Source organism: Scatophagus argus, chromosome 17 (genome assembly GCF_020382885.2).
Source record: "Scatophagus argus isolate fScaArg1 chromosome 17, fScaArg1.pri, whole genome shotgun sequence".
In the NCBI taxonomy this organism is placed as follows: Eukaryota; Metazoa; Chordata; class Actinopteri; family Scatophagidae; genus Scatophagus; species Scatophagus argus.
Window position 1 is genome coordinate 5013990 of NC_058509.1, and position 17036 is coordinate 5031025.

The window sequence follows — 17036 nt, forward strand, 5'->3', positions numbered from 1 at the left end:
CTGGAATCAATTTACACAGAATGAGAGAACTACGTCCGGTCAAAAATTTTCAGAATAAAATTAATTTGTTCCGTTTTATAGGTTGTCCAGGAGTTCACTCAACTGGAGCTGTCAACACATGTCCTAGAAGGCTGAGCTATATCCATGAAAACTGAGAAAATCATGCACTTACACTTACAAAAGCCACCTTTAGCAATAAGGACACAAATCTTTCACATTTTTCTGATTTTCAGACAGACAGAAAGTGAAAAACTATGGCATGGGATAATATTGCATACACCACAGCAAAATAAAATAAACTACTTTCAACATATGGGTGTAATAAGTAAATAATTTTAAAAAATCTTGGATGACAGTTTGAAAGGATACACAAACAGATTTCCAAAACTTTGTAGTTTTGTACAGAAGGTCTGACAACAGATATTTTGGAGAAGAAAGAAATTATACGTGTATGGTACCAAACATAAATGTTTCTCTTTAATGTATTTTACCAGATTTAGCTTAAAGGGAATTTTGGTCTGCAGTCATAATCAGAACCTCCAAGGAATGGTAGACACTACACATAATACACTGACAGGATGGGACACAAAATACAAAAGTCTTAGTATTAGATAGTTAATACTTATTTTCATGCTCAAAATACAACAATTGTCTCCTCTTGGCAAAATAAAGTTTCTAGTGCTACTGTTGACAGTAGGCTAATATTATTCACCGAAATTTTTTAAATAAAAATTACATACAGTAAGCGTGATATTTCTGGTGTCACACACAGCTTTGGTTCAAATTTTAAACAACTACGTTTTATTCTGAAGGCAACATTTCTTAGTTTCCGTCTATAGCCTCTTTCCTTCTTCTTGCTAGTTTGACTCCGCCGAACCAGACGAAAAACCGCATGCCGGTCAACTGGACTGTACCAACCGTACGTGAGGGAAGAAAAAAAATTACCCATCAAACATCAGGCCAAATAATCTATCTGAAATGTATTCAAAACGTGAAACAATGTGTTTCATTCGCCGTTAGGCCTCTGTGATCGGTTTTAGTCACAGTCACAAAAGTATCCTCTTAACTCTGAATGGTTTGATCCATCAGATGATTTCCAGCAGCTGAAATCAGCCCTGCTGCCTGGAACAGGATGAACGACAGCGTATGAAACGGACAGCATGTGTAGTTACAGCAATTAGGCATCCGTGCATCAACAGTTTGTAATAATAAAGTAGTTTTCTTTACTTCAACTACAACATATCCATTCTGAAAACGACTTGATATTATAATACGATATATAGATTATAGATGCAATACGCTATTTTCACAGGAAAATATCTCACTGGAATACTAAAAAGCAAAGGCAGGAGCCTTAAAATGTATCAATAAACTACTGGATAGACCAGTGATGTTGCGCACTCTGAAGACAGAGCATGATATCTTTGGGATGCACTGCAGTTACTACAACTATAAAGTCTAGGAAAAATGCTCCACACTGGATACTTAAATTGTGATTCTTGTGTATAAAAAGGTGACAATTGACATGACCTTCATGCCACTGCAGGAGCCAGTGGAGGTCAGTCTTCCAGATGAACATCTGCTGCCACATCTTATCTGATATGGACGTCAAGGAGACAAAACTCAATCCGGTTTGAAATGTATATCCAAATTATAATAGAAGTTATCTCAGGGTACTATATATAAAGTGCAAATCTTGAGCACACTCTTTATAATATTATATATATATATTATAATATTACATCCTCTCTCATGAGCAGGAAGCGCCTTCTGCAGGGTTGAGGAGGAGTGTCATTCATTTTTTAAAAGAGGTATTTTATAAATAGACCAACCAGAATCACACCATCCATGCTTTTTTGGTCATTTAAATAAAAAAAATTCTGATTAATTATAGATGAGGTCATCTGCGTTCACCATTGATGAGTCTGCAGGACATAAAGGATGGCAGTGAGTACTTAAAAAACATTTAGACAAAAAAAACCCTGAACGCTCATTTTCAGACTCTTTGGAGCATGATAGATAATTTAACATGATTATGTGTTAGTGCTATACTAAATGCTACAAGGCCAAATGTATGTGGGTGTTACCAGAGATAAAATATGTATGACCCACTTAGCTTGGTGAAGACACTGAAGAAGATTTCAGGACTCAAAACACTTGGGGTTGCAGCTGGTGTTAAAGACTACTCATCATCCAGATCATTCACTGTGGTTGGTTCATTTCTTTTAGATCCAAAACATATTCTTAAAAAAAACAACAACAAAACTTAAGCTTACTTTTGGCTAGGCAATTAATATATTGGGTTTTTTTAGTATCGCTTTAAATGCAGTACATGGAGGCTAACAATAGCCTGTGATGTGATGAAACTCTGCTAATCAATCCTCTGGCTGCTCTTACAACACATCAGAATTCCTTTATTAATCCCTGGAGGGAAATTCTTGAAAAGGGGAGGAGAAACAGCCCCGTCAGGGCTAATGGAGTTGGACCTGAACTGTTGGTGCCTGTTGGGGAGCGTGCAACACCGTTGTTGAGCTTGGAGCCTCCAGTAAACAATGATTTGTTGATGCAGTAATGTGATTTGAAAATGCACAGGGAGGAAATATAATACAGCAGTCAGGGAAAGGTGGGCAGCACTCAATAAACCTTGCATATGTCGTTCATCTGCAGGAACTCTGTCTGGTGGAAAGGAGGGATGGATGGAGTATTTGCTTCTGCCCTTCCATGTGAGTTACCTCCATATATTGAGTTGCAAAAAAATCATATGTCAGACAGATTGAGCTCAGTAACACTGATTTATCCATCTATCCCATCACACGCACACATGTGATAGCAAAGATAGGATGTGGAGTGTAGTTACTTTTTCAACACTGTAACCACAAAATAAATGAATGAGCTAATTCATCAAATCGCATCTTGATTAGTAAAAGGATTCTTTGTTTATATTTAAACACCGATGGCAGTGAAATGACAAACAAACTACAGCTAATCCTATAAGCTTCCCTCAGGTCTCATCAACCATCTACTAAACAGTATCTGTTCACAGCCACACTCTGTATGAGGAAACATGTTAATGTTAATTAAAACAACATATTAGGGCCATTAGTTAATGGAAAAAAAATACAGAGCTGAGGAGAGGTGTGACTGACAAAAAGTCTTGAATATTCTGTGTGATTAAAGTAAGGTAAATTTTTGACACAGTAAATCGGCAGAAAAAAACAAAACAAAACAAGATGATGTCCAAACAGGATAGAGAAACCCTCAAATGCTTTTCCATGCTTTGCTAATATCCTCGCACCTTCATGTTCTGACTCTCAAGGACTCCATAAATACACCATGTGTCTGTAAACCTTTTATGCCTCCAGACGACGCATGACATTACAGCAGAACTAATTGTGCCCGCAGTCCACTGATGTATTGCCAAGCAACAGACGTAAGCTCAAGCTGACAAACTCTTGACTCTGATGCAGGCAGCATTACTTTAGCAACACCAATTAGTTTTATACGATCCCTCAGACTGTTATTGGCAACAATTTAGAGCTAAATGTAACCTATCATAACTGTATAGAGCACTTAAATTTTAGCTAAGGTCGACGAGCAACTGATTCAGTCTGCAATCTTTCTCCTACAGCAAAGAGCTCAATCAATGAGACTTCCTTTGAGGGAGTGCACGTCCATACTCGCCTGCACCTGACTGAGACAGGGAGGTTCAGAGAGCGTCCCATAAACCCATAGAGGCATGTAGTTAATTGCCCCTCCTACACGCTACCACAAAAGCACTACAAAAAGAACCTTGACAAAAAAGCCTGCAGTTACACTTAAAACATTTGTTTGGATCCTCCCTGTGCATTTGAACAAGGGGGAGAGCATGTTTCTGTCTGAAAGAAGGTAGTTATAAAATGTTGATTTCATTGTAAAACCCCCAAGTACACAATGGTTCACTTTTACAGGGCAAGTACACATATTTGGAGAGCGCGCTGCTGAAGTCAGAGTCTGAATATAACCACAGCTGCTACAGTGTGGGAGTCAAGCATGTCTGCAGTTGGTGTGGTTATTGAGAGCAGAGCAGGGGGAAAATCTCCAGCTGATTTCTTTGTGAGCAGATGACACTGTGGTTTAACTTGGATCGCCTCCTTTGTCTTTGCAGATGGAAATATGCACGAGGTATAAATAATAACTCACCATGACATTAATTTCCATGTTCTCAGTAGCATCTGGTGAACACAAAATGCACATGCACAAAGTTTGAACCACCTTCCAGAGTGAAAACTTTGTCTTAAAGCACAAGTTTGACATTTTGGGAAACAGGCTTATTTGTTGTTGTTTTTTTTGACAGAGAACTTAATTAGGATGAATTTCATATCTGCATGGTGAATACGAAGCTACAGCTAGTAGGTGGTTACCTTAGCATAATGACTAGAAGGAGGTGGAAACAGTTAGCCTTTTTTCTGTCTACAGGTAACATAATTAGGCCACTGGCACGTCTAAAACTCACCTTTTTGCAGTTGCCAGGCAACCAACAGTAAGTAACTACAAAACAATAGTTCTTTTTATAACATGTTAATTGGTGAGCTTTAGAGGTGCTCGCAGGCTGCTTTTGTTACTGCTGGACAAAAGCCAAGTTAACATGTTTCCTGTCATTACGCTAAGCTTGAGCTAAGCTAACTGTGTGCCAGCTGTAACCTCATATTTGAACTTGCCATAACATTTATTTTTTGGCCTACAGGGGGCAGTGGAAACAGATTCTTGTGAATGAAATATTGACATATTATCACCTTTTAAGTTGATATCAAATCAAATCAAGCTTATTGTCAAGACATGCAAAATGAACACAGAAAGGCGATCTGGGATATAGCTAAGTTGTTAGCAAACAGATACTAAAGTTACATTTCAAACAGTTACAGAGCAAAATAAACACTCATTCAGGGCTCTGTTTCTGGCAACCTGATGAATTCAAGTCAACGTTTGTTCTTTTATCTCCATTTTTGGGCTCTACCAGCTTCTGAGGCAAATATCCGGGTCTTTAGCTGTTTAATACACCACTACGTTCAGCAACTAGTTGCTAACTGTGTCTGTCTGATTTTTTGATGTGTGTTTAGAGCTTTTTCACCGAAAACAGCTGGCAGCTGTGGTGAAAAACAACACCATGAAGGCAGTGAGAATGAAACAAAACTATAAAGTTGTGCACCAGGTAGCTGAACAGTGACCTGAAACTCATTATAATGCTCCACAAAGCTGAAGGAATCTGCAGATTCAGGTGATAATTCTCACTGCGAATGACTGCTTTCACAATCAAAAAAAATACTGATTACAGCTGTTTAGAGAATGACAGTAGATTCAAGCTTCTTGTGTAATTTTATTTCCCAAAAATGTCAGATTGCTGCTTTAAAATGACACAAAAGTGCAAGAGTGTGGCAGCCCCTGACCAACAACCTAACAATCTGATATGGGGAGTGACTGATATGTCCATTTGTCTTTGGGGTTAAACACCATCCCTGCCTCATGCCCAGTCAGTCACATTGCTCACATACAGAGTCACACTCCACCCCTCTGTCTGCCCTCTGGCAGTTGGCATGGTGGTGTCATCTCAAGCTCTCAGCTGTTACTGTGGCGTACCAGTGACTGGACCAGCAGCTGTTTGTTGACTGCAGCCACACTTACTGCTCTATCATCTCCAGCTTACTGCATCAGGAAACTGGGGTGAGGATAAAATGTATGGCTTTTCAAGTGTTTTGGCATTCCCTTACAACACCACTTATACTGAATATGACTCATCTTCCAAAACATCTCAACAGTCTAAGAGCTTATTGGTCTACTAATACACTGAAATACGAAAGTGTTTGCAAACATTTAATTTTTCAGCCTTCTTTTCTCAACCGATCTAAAAGAAAATGTCAGAGGTATATGAACCCAGGTATAACAAAGAGACATATGCACACACACATTTTGATGCAGTCATACAAATGTGTGAAAAATTATTATTGGAGTGCAGTTTTCCTGAAAAGCTTCATGCAGGAATCCAGATTCCGGAGTCATTGTACAAGAAGGACTGCTTTGGCAAAATGTGCGGATCATAGAAACCTGAAAAGAAGGAGAAAAAATCCAACTTATTGCAATCATGTGAACAACTAATATACTCTAATTAAGACTTCTTACTAATGCTAATAGAAGACTTAGAAGTTTTTGACAAACTTGTTTTTCTCCTGCAGCAAGATGAAGTATAAGACACATGGACAGTGGGAGTTACTCCCACCAAAAATGAGTCATATGCTGAATGCATCATTTCTAATTTTGTCTGAAAGTTTAAATCAAGAAGAATTTTAGATATTAGAACAGTGACAGCTCAATGTCAAAAAAACAGCTACCTCTTAATCTCGAGTTTGCATCTAGTTGTATTCAAGATTTATGATGGACAATGCAGAACGGTTTTAGTTTCTCTTACACATGCATTTATGACATTTCTGAAGATATCAAACGTGATGGCTCATTACAAAACGGTGACCCAACCAGGCTTGTAGTACTCGAGCTCAGGACTCGGACTCGACTCTAACTTTAAGGACTTGTGACTTGATTCAGACTTGAGTTGACTTGGTTTTGGACTTGGACTTAACTAGACTATTTACAAGCAGATAAACAGCGAGATTTAAAAAGTGGAAGTCATAGGGTTAAAGCAAAAAATCCTGGGCAAATTCCAGGAGTTGTTTTATGATGAAATGCTGTCATTAAACTTTCATGTGCACCTACTTTTCCTTAACCTGCCTCATTTACATACACTTAAATCAGCACCTTCCTACACTTACCACACTCAGCAGCTCCCAGAGTAGGGATGCAAATTTACTGCAAACCTAATCTAATCTTAATTTATTTATTAAAGCTGTATTAGCATTTAAAGCAAATTAGCACATGACTACTACAAAATAAACTTGCGTGTGAATATTGTGCAGATGTCAGCATCCCAGACTAATCTGCAAATGTGCATGAAATAATCAGTCTAGAAAAACCCTTTTCTCTTTTATAGATAACATAATCTGGTGTTTATTGCTCAGTGTCTTCAAGAAGTTTTCTGTAGATGCTCTAGAAACATCACACCACCTGTATTTGTCTAGCTATTCAGAGAAATATGAAAAGTGCCAATCAACAACAAAAATGATTATATGATATGATTTAAGTGCTGCTTATATGACATATGTTTAAGTTTTTTATTACCTGGGCCTGGCCTTGCATCAGCCTGTGGGTTCAGGAGTATTCTTTCAGTCCTGGATGCAAATGCAGCAGTGGGGATGGGACGCTTAGACGGGTTGTCATAATTCCTTATGTTGTACTGCCCAGGGCCTGGCAAGGGAGGGTCCTTAGGTACAATCAGCGGAGGTGCTGATATTGCCAAATAAAACCCCCTCCTTGAAACAAAGTTAACAGTACATACATTTTTAAACTATCAAAACAACTTAGTAACACAACCCCAAAGCCATAAATATTACGTGTTTACTTACGGACGGATGGTGCCCTTCACCACTGCAGGGCTCTGATGGGGACTGTAGGCCCCTGGACCTGGTACACGGTTGTCTACCGGAGCAAGGATTCTCTGACTTTTTGATTTGAAGGGGGACAAGACTGCCTTGGGGCCCTGCTGGCTTACATTGCTTACTTCATAATGGCCTGCAATAAGTTTATGAAGTGAGATTTAGAAAGGATAAACACAATTAAAATGAGAGAAATTAGATGGAAAAAAGGGTGATCTCAAAGCAACACTATAAAATGAAATTCTGTGTGACTTAGAGAAACAGAGGTAATTACATGGTGACGGCACATCATTGTTTGGGCAAAAAGAGTCACGTCCAGTTTTCGACAGGAAAGCTGATGTACCAACCACTGAGGAGAATCTCTGTCTGGTAGCACAACTGACCTGTCCATACAGAAGAAACAAAAAGCTTCAAATTAAATACTCTGTGTATAACAAAGTCTCAAAAAGCAACTTGAGTAATTCATATACATACATCATATTGATTCGGGGCTGGAGTTCTGTGCTTCAGACCATCCAGCTGCACTCCCACAGGCAACCTGAACACCCTGGAGACGCCATGGTTGAAGTCATATTTGTGTATGAGGGAGCTCTGTAGGTTGTATGCATTTGGTCCTGGGATGTCTCTCTGTGGGTTACTGGAAGCCCTAGGAGCCTGTTGGAGTGAATGATATGACAAAACCACTTTAATGCTCCAGCTGATGTTCATAAAAATATTTTGTGTAATCACAGGCAATCAGCAGAATCTAAACTCAGCTTCATGGCCAAACATTCTGGATCTTAGGTCATCTGTGCTTTGAAATTAAAATTTTGACCTGCTGATGGCACCAGAAGAAAAAGCTAAGCGATCGCTAAAGTTATTATTCTTACAATCCATCCTAAGGGGAACATAAATGTGTGCAATAAATTTAATGACAATCCATTCAGTCGTTGCCAAATGGGTTGGGGCCTGACCTTGCCAGCAACAAAGCCTGTGGTGCCTTTCTTTGAGAAGGAAGGACTTTTCCCTTCAGCACAGGAGAAGCAGTCATAGCTGCCTGGTCCTGGATTTTCATTCTGAAACAAACACACATCATTACATTTATGTGGCACTGTTAGTTTTGTCGAGCTGTTAATTTATAACAACGTTGGGAGAGTCGAGTCCCCCTACCAGATATTCTTGTGAAGGGAATCTCTTAGCTTGAGATGAAAAGCCCTTCTTTTCTTGGTTTGTTAGCAGCACTCTTTGGTATTTCGTTGGTATTGAAGGTGAAACTGTATAAGCCGGGGTATTATCTGCTTTCAAATCAAAACAGCCATTACATCACATTATAATTTTAGCTGGGGAAAAAAAAAGTTTTCACTCAGACTCACTTTTTTTTAATCCGCGGTACATGTTGCCCATAGCTGAGTTGGATATCACGTAGGAAGTTTTTAATGAAGTCAGTAAATCTGAACGCACAGGAAAACTCAACTCAACAGATCGCGTTGCTATGGCGCCGTAAAAACAAGAGTTTGGCGAGAGCTGACGTCCTGTTGTCTTTTAGCGCCACCTGTCGGTGACTTTGCGGTTTATCGGGCGCTATATACCAAACCGCCTCTGTTTTGTTTCTACAAACTACATCCATCATGGCGATGCATGCAAAAACAACTCCGCCACAGATCCCCGACACCCGCCGGGAGCTCGCTGAGCTGGTGAAGAGGAAACAAGAACTCGCTGTTAGTACAGTTTAGCTCAATTTCGTCAAAGATGAAAGCGACATTAATTGTTTTACCATTCAGAGTCACAGTTAACTTTAAGCTCGGCGTTTGCCGTTTGCTAGCCGAGGCCTCGCTACGTGCTAAGCTAATGATAGCAGTTGCTAACGCTGGCTGTGTGTTGAGACGATTCTGCTATTATTTGTCTATCTAATGTTGACTCTCTTGGTAATGTTTGATTACAGCAATGGAGTTTAACTAGGTTGTCGAATACATATAATGTGTAATTTTACGACCTTTATCGCGCTCACGGCCGTTGTTACAGCGCTTTTGCGCCCCTACAGTGCCGGCTAACTAGCATAGTTATAGCTTAGCTCCTGCCCGGTAAGTCGAAGTTCTCGCGTTATCTTAGCTTTACATACGGCAATGCCTAGTTCGGCAGATGAGGAATGTGACCAACGTCCCTACACGTCTGTTGGATCATCTGTGCACAGCACCCACTCCCTTTCCACAGTTAATTCCACTTTGATCTAATTTCTTTAATATTTAGGAGACACTGGTGAATCTGGAAAGACAAATATATGCATTTGAAGGGAGCTACCTAGAAGACACCCAGATGTATGGCAACATCATCAGAGGATGGGACCGATACCTCACCAATCAAAAGTAAATATCAGCTACATTGCTCTCTCTCTCACTCAGCATTTTTTTTAAAGTGTACATAAACGTATGAACAATTTTACGCATCATACAGCTCTGAAACGAGTACAATCAACTTAAAATGACCACGTTCAGGGTTTGGGGTCAGGGTCAAGCTTTGTTTTTAGATGAAAAATGATACGCGAAACGTTTCAGCACTGAAGTCTTATGTTATTAGTGATCAGGTGCATGGTGTTGCAAGTCTGTCATTCCACCTGATCATAAGCTACTTTCCTAACTTACTATATTTCTGTGATATTAACAGGAACTCCAATAGTAAGACTGATAGAAGGAATAGGAAATTCAAGGAGGCAGAGCGATTATTCAGCAAGTCATCTGTCACATCAGTTGCAGTAAGTCCCTCCTTTTCTACAGGATCTATGAGTTACATTTGCTGCGAGACGAGAAATGAAATGCTAATGTAGCTGCACTCTCTTTGTCGATTTGCAGGCAGTATGTGCACTCGGAGGGATACCGGATCACATGAACGAAAAACGTGAGTTAGTTTTGGAAATTTCTCAAGCTAAGCAGCATTGAAGTCATTTCTTCTGCATTGTCTCGGGCGTTTTCTGACGCTTACTTTGTGCTGTCGTTGGGGTGGCATCAGGTGAGGCAGGGAGTGGCACGGAAAGCGATGCCTCTCCAGATCTCCAGAACCAAGAGAATGAGCCCAGCCAAGAGGACACAGAAGACGTGGACTCGACACTGCAGGACCTAAAGCCTCAGAAGGCTGCCTCCTCTTCCTCCTCAGGCAGCCATCATGGGAGCCACAAGAAGAGGAAGAACAAAAACAGACATAGGTACACAATCAGGGTACAAGACACAGTGTGTCAGCATGCTGTGCAACCTTTTTACTTCATATTCTGTTGTTAATTGACATATAAGTTCACAATTTCTTGATTAAGGAACTAAGTGTTCATAGCTGAGTATATCTGCATGCACACAAGAGGTTACTGTGGGAAAGTGGGTTTTGCTGTAAGATGGACAGTGTGTTTTCATGCACCTTATTTTGATTCCATGGCTAAGTCATTGGAACTCGCTAATACAAGATTCTTTCTGATTTAAATTCAGACGCTTCCTGACAGAAGTTTTAATGTTCCAAGAATTCAGTTGTTTAGCTACGGAAACTGACCCAGTCAAGCATAAAGAGCTTACTTTGTGTCAGTCCTGTTTTGTTATTATAAGAGTCAGTGTAATTTAATTGAGTGAACAAACAGTCAACAAGTGGTTTACCACGTAGAATTGTTGTTTATGCTTTTCACATTACAATGAAAGACCTAATAAGATGCTCAGCAGCGTTAAATGTACCTGTGTTACCCATCTAGTTGATGTCGATCCTGTTTTTCCTGACTCAGGTGTCGCTGTTCTAACCTTATATTAACACAGCAGGTGCTTCACTTAACAGACTGTGAAGATGTGGTTGTGAAACTCTGTAAAGTCTGGACTGCAGTATTATGTAGACGTAGGGCTTTAGATTCAGGTTGGTGAACTAACTGCTGCTGCTTTCTTCCTTTCCCTAATGCTGCCCTCCCCCTTCCCCAGTCCTTCTGCCATGTTTGATTATGACTTTGAGTAAGTCTGAATTTTACTTCCTGCTCCTGTGGTGTCAACATTCTGCCTGCTGTAAAACCCCATCCTCAACTTTTCCACTGTTTGTTCTGCTCTCGGTCTGCTTCTGGTGACCCAGAGTTTGAGTTTGAGCCTGTTAGTTATTCAGTCATACTGCATGTCCAACACTTCTTTCTTTAACTTTGAATGCACATCAGCATCCTGCACTCTAAATTCCATTAGATATTCCTGCTTGTTGCTGGGGTATTTTCATACCTTTCCTACACCACATCCATTTTTAAGTGTGTCCTTCAGTTCTAGCAATTTGAAGAAAAAAAACAACATTGCTGGTCTTGTCAGATGCCTGTCTGGTTACAGATTTCTGCACCAACAAGAATAAGCACATCGCCATTTAGTGGTCTTGTTTTGGGCTTGTTTTTAGGCTTCTTCATGATACAGACCTGGGCAAACTGTTCCACAAAGGGCCGGTGTGGCTGCAGGTTTTCTTTCCAACCAAGCAGCAGCACACCAGACTTGACTCATTTAATCAACTGATCTCAGTCTTCAGACAGTTGATTGGTCAAACTGTGTGCTCTTGGTTGGTTGGAGCAAAAACCCGCAGCCACACCGGCCCTTTGTGCCCAGGTCTGCAGTAGTGATACTGGCTTTTTTTTTTTTTGTTAAATCATCAAAACCCAGTTTATGATGTGTTGATATCTAACGCAGTCTTACGTTTTTGTTGCAGATTTGACATGAAAGTTAACAAGAAACCAAGAGCTGTAAGTTGAGTTCTTTTGCTTTTATTTACCTGAAAATGCTATTTTTGAGTTGCTGGTTGCTGACTAAATTTGACTGTAAAATGTCACTGCTGGCATCTTTGCATGTTTTGTTCTGTGTGTGAATAACGGTTCAAAAGTCAACTAAATTACTAATGTAGGACAAAGAAAAGCATTGATTTTCCCATTTTGCAAGGTGGAAATGGTGAATATGTTGGCCTTTTTGCTTAAACTGACTCAGTTCAATTTTCCTGAAGAAGTTCCTGATTAATTTTCCGGCAGTCGATTGACTGACTTATTGTCGGAGCTCTGACTGTGATCGCTGTCTTCACTCAAGTGGTTCTTCTCATTCCTCATCCTCTGTCCTCCTGCAGGATTATTCTACTTAAAGACGACTGGAACAGCTGAATACCCGAGGACACGTGAAGAGAAACGCAAGATCTCTGTGAACTTTTTATGCCCCCACCCCCAAGTTGTCATATTTCAGCCTGTACTGTGTGTATTGCTTGAAACATTCCCCCCCATCACCTACCTTTGGTTACGGTTGAGATTTTGACCTGCCAATTAAGTAGAAATCAGTTGTTGCATGTTACTTGAGGTCCAATGAGGCCAACTTCCAGTAACACACCATCTTGTATAGTGTTAAAAAAAGATTGTATTTATTATGTAGTTAATTTCCATGTTTCCCACTGTAAGAATTTTTGCTTTTTTGTTAAGCACCACATAGTTACATGGCCCCTGAATGCCCAGGATTCTTTTAATACATGGTTTGTTTTTCAAAATAAAAAAATGATAAAATGCCACATATGTGAATATGTTTTGGTTTTGTACTTAAATGTCTGTAGCTGTTAGTAAAGCCAGTGCCTTTCATCACTCATAGCAATTGTTGGATGTTGTGAATTTGCTGAATCACCCGACATCTCAGTTGTTTCTTGTTGGCAGATGCCTGTTGGGTGGGGTCACCACGCGTATGGTCCGTAAAAGGTTATAATATGGAAGAGTCCAGATTTAAGTGTTTACTTAAGTAATACAGGGAATAGCCGGCACATTCTCTTCTGACAGTTCTCTGTTTGTTTTATGAAAATAGTTACTTAAGTAAATAGACCTCTCAGAGCACAAGCTATTGACAGCGCAGTGCTATTTACACAATGTTGTCTGTCTTTTGTCAGTTGTAAACTAACATCTCTGGCTGTTTTAATAAACAGTTGATGCAAACACTAGAAAAGTTTTATTTTTTTGTACAAGGGTACAAACAGATGTTTGTAAAAGTTACAGTTTTTAACACGTTTTTATTCTACATAAAGTCAGCAGTATATAATTCTTTCACTAGGCGGCGCCAAAGCACAGGGTTGACTATACTGTAAATAATGAGTAGATGGAGGTGAAACCCAAGAAATAGTCTGGTGCTTAACTCCCCCATAAAAAACATTTTGTTTTTACATCTCTGTTTGTGCATTGGTTGTACGAATGTGAGCTCTAGAGGTGCCGCTCGGTGTATTTTTTGCCTTTTGACCAAACCTGAGCAGACTAGTTGTTTCCCTTTGACTCCAGTTTGGTGGTACACGTTAAGCTAATTGCCTTTTGGCTCAGTTTCCAATCCTTGAAGGTTGTCTCAGTGAGCCATTTCTTGTCCCTCCATTTTTTTTTTTGGCCCTTTGGCTCAAAAACAGAGATTTTCAAACTCCATTTAGAATAAATCAAAACTGGACGTACTTGAATTTTGTAGCGAGCTGTACATTAGTCACAACTGGCCCGAAACCTCACCATGCTGGGGGATGGAGAGAGGCGCCGTCAGGAACCAGAGCTGCTGACAAACACATATGATGGAGGGACTGACTGGGAAGAGTTCATCCCCGGAATGCGCTCCTTGGTTTCGTGCTGTTCCACCACCACTCCATCCCAGAGTCACATTTCATCTGCTATGAATGACACAATAATGTATTTTTTATTGCTTTATTTCTCCCGCAGGCAGCCACAGCTTTGGATGACAGTGTCAGTCAGATGGTCCACTTTGGTTTAGAAATACTGCAACATCGACGGGATGTATCGCACTGAAATTTGGCCTACACATTCACGGTTCCAGGAGGATGAATCCTAATGACTTTGCTGATCTCGTACACATATGCGTATATAACAATTGGGCATCCTCCAGCGTGAGTGAGGTTGATGTGATTCAGTTTTTGCAAAATAACAGTTATGTGCTATGAAATGTTCACAGTCTCATGAGAAACTTAAGCTCCTCTCAGGATCTCATCTAATTTGTGCAGTACTTGTGTGCGGATAACTGCTAGCTTATTGCAGCGCTACATTAGCATCAGTCTGATTTATCGGCTGTGGTTTGTGTTTGCTGCATATTGGCAAATGTTAGCATGCTAACAAGCTAAACTAAGATGTCTGACAAGGCACTCATTACATTTGCTAAACTTCAGAATTTAGCTTCGTCATTGTGTGCAAAATTAGCATGCCGATGTTAGCTTTTAGCTCAGAGTACAACCCGAAAGAGCTGCTAGCATGGCTGTACACTGCTTTAATTTAAATCTTTATTTTTTGCCACATGACTGTTTTAAGAGGCAGATGACATTTTGAGGAGTGCTGTGAATACTTCCCTTCCTGAACTGTATGTGTGAGTCATAACTAATGGCAGTGCATTGATCACTAACACAGGTTTGGAGACATACTTCACATTTTTCTGCCCGCAGCATTAATTCCTCCTCTCCTGTCATGTCTGCTTCAGCCGTATCCAACATGGTGATGCCGCCGAGACCAGGCTACATGTCAGTCCATGACTCACTCACAAGTCACATTAAAACTATTCAACACCTCTACGTAACGCGATCTGACTGGAAAGTCACGCTCACGTCACAACTCATTCCATGCGTTTGGGGTGTGTGAGTAATGAGGCGTGAATGTACAATGTGTGTTTTGCCACTTAACAGCAAATCTTTGTTTCATCTTTTTTCACTTCAGGAAACTATTTGGAAAGAATTGACCAAGGCGAAACTTTAACTGAGCTGTTTGGAGCCAAACAGGATTCCTGAAGTTAAATGGCTCAGCTGTATAGCTTTTAGGCTTCTTTTTTTGTGTTTTTGAGTCCAGATTAGCAGGCTTGAAAGAATGTGGTTGCTGCCAAATGGTCTGTAGTTTGACTCTTGAACTTATCGTACAAATGTTTCAGGATGGTCGGTGTCTGAAAGCAGATCACCAAGACTAGTCTAGGGAGGCTCCCCGATCGAAATGAGTGATCGTGTTGTTGAAAACCAGCATGTGTGTTCAGTCAGTCCCCTCTATGAAAAACAACTGCAGCTTAATGATGAATAACGAGTAAAGTATTGAAAACAACTTCATTTCGACCTCACCGACCTTTTACTGGAAATGGAGCGCCAATAGTCTACTGTGTTCTCATTTTTTTGTAGTGTTGTTAAATCTCCCTAATGAAGGCCAGCCAGCATGTGATTAAAAAGTCGGAGATGTGTTCATATCCTCTCTTCAGCTAATCTCAGTATCTATTTTGCCACCACTTAACTGTTCCTTTCATATTACCGGGTGGATTAGGCCATTGAGGGTGATGTTGCAAATCAGCTACCAGGACTGGATCATGGCAATATGTTTTATTGTTGACCAGGATTTAACTCGCCCAATCAGCTAAAAACAGGCATTACCAACAGTCTCTACACAGCGTCCATTCAGTAGCTGTTCTGGAGCTTTTGATGGTATCACATAATTTTCCTAAACAGACTGAGTTTTTCCAGTTGTCACAGATTGTCCAATATCTGTTCCTTTGAGCTCGCTAAGGACATCTCGTCCACGTTGTCCCAGCTTTTGTGCAAAAGGACAAACTGCATACGATATCTTACCGTGCAGGTAATTTTGCTGAGGTTTAAAGATACGATAAAGATTTCTACCACTAGTATCTTACCTAATACAGTCAAAATTTACTGAACTGAATTAACTGGCGCAATCAAGCATAGAAGAATACAGATGATAAATCTCAGGTGTCCCTGTCAACAGTTTTCACTGGAACTAACGTCTACCGAAGAAGTTGCCTCTTGTAAACTGTTGACGGTGGAGTGGATTAAACAAAGCGAGAGGGACTTTGTCTCTGAAAGAGATGTTGCTGTTTAATTTTTAACCTTGTGAGCACCACAGATAATATTCACTTCTGTTACGTTGGCAGAAAGAGGGGATGCGTGTCTGAAAACCAGGAAAATAAAAGGGAAGGGAAGGGATCAGCCTGGCTAGAAACCACAAGGGGTAAATGACAAATGTGTTTTGGTAATTTAAGTGAACTGACCCTTTTTAGAATAGTCCTCATCAGTCAAAAGTTTAAACAGGGTAAATCCCACAGAAACAGTATGTTGGTCTGGCAAATTCTCAAATGTGAATTACTGTACATAGTACATACATCATCTACGGATGTTAGGCAACATTAGGAAATATGCAGTACAGTACAGAGTAATGCAGTCTAATTACTTTAACAGCCTCCATGAGTGGGATCCAGCTGAGTTTGAGTCCTCGGGCCCCTCAGAGGCTGAGCGGGATGACGTGAAATCTTAAATATTCAGAGGAGCTTCGACCCCCAATCTTTCCTACCCTCCTCCTCCTCCTCCTCCTGGGACCAAACAAGACTGTTTTCTTTTATCCTCACAAACAAGGTCAAAAATATTTCAGGAAGAGTCATGGGAAAAGCTCAGACAAGTAACAGCACCACATGGACCTTTTCGATTTTCATCTGGAGTTGATTTTGTGATAAGATTCGAACGGTATAAAGAACAGGCTTTGTTGCAGGAAGTCATCACTTTTCCACTCGTTCATAAATGATG

At 40.2% G+C, this 17036-nt stretch overlaps 2 protein-coding genes and 1 long non-coding RNA gene across 6 annotated transcripts; 1 reads left to right on the plus strand and 2 right to left on the minus strand.

Moving 5' to 3' along the window:
- Positions 1-5833: 5833 nt before the first annotated feature.
- stpg1 (sperm-tail PG-rich repeat containing 1) lies at positions 5834-9004 on the minus strand. Of its 3 annotated transcripts, none has more exons than XM_046417038.1 (8): positions 8870-9004; positions 8667-8791; positions 8471-8572; positions 7992-8171; positions 7792-7900; positions 7488-7653; positions 7204-7394; positions 5834-6078 (listed from the first exon to the last, which is right to left on the minus strand). In XM_046417038.1, exons 1-8 carry the CDS (start codon positions 8898-8900, stop codon positions 6005-6007), a joined length of 978 nt encoding a protein of 325 aa, XP_046272994.1. In that variant the 5' UTR covers positions 8901-9004; the 3' UTR covers positions 5834-6004. The 3 variants fall into 3 exon arrangements, with proteins under 3 accessions (XP_046272994.1, XP_046272993.1, XP_046272995.1); XM_046417037.1 differs by having other exon boundaries at positions 8667-8794; positions 8870-8999; XM_046417039.1 differs by lacking the exon at positions 5834-6078 and adding an exon at positions 6358-7103 and having other exon boundaries at positions 8667-8794; positions 8870-8999.
- A 78-nt stretch (positions 9005-9082) lies between these two features.
- On the plus strand, positions 9083-13436 carry meaf6 (MYST/Esa1-associated factor 6). 2 transcript variants are annotated; one of them, XM_046417040.1, is made up of 8 exons: positions 9083-9214; positions 9744-9859; positions 10158-10245; positions 10343-10388; positions 10500-10692; positions 11435-11464; positions 12186-12219; positions 12591-13436. In XM_046417040.1, exons 1-8 carry the CDS (start codon positions 9125-9127, stop codon positions 12603-12605), a joined length of 612 nt encoding a protein of 203 aa, XP_046272996.1. In that variant the 5' UTR covers positions 9083-9124; the 3' UTR covers positions 12606-13436. The 2 variants fall into 2 exon arrangements, with proteins under 2 accessions (XP_046272996.1, XP_046272997.1); XM_046417041.1 differs by lacking the exon at positions 11435-11464.
- Positions 13437-13701: 265 nt separating this feature from the next.
- On the minus strand, positions 13702-15123 carry LOC124074526. Its single transcript, XR_006845870.1, has 2 exons — positions 14895-15123; positions 13702-14135 (listed from the first exon to the last, which is right to left on the minus strand). It is a non-coding gene; the product is annotated as an uncharacterized LOC124074526 (long non-coding RNA).
- Positions 15124-17036: the final 1913 nt, after the last annotated feature.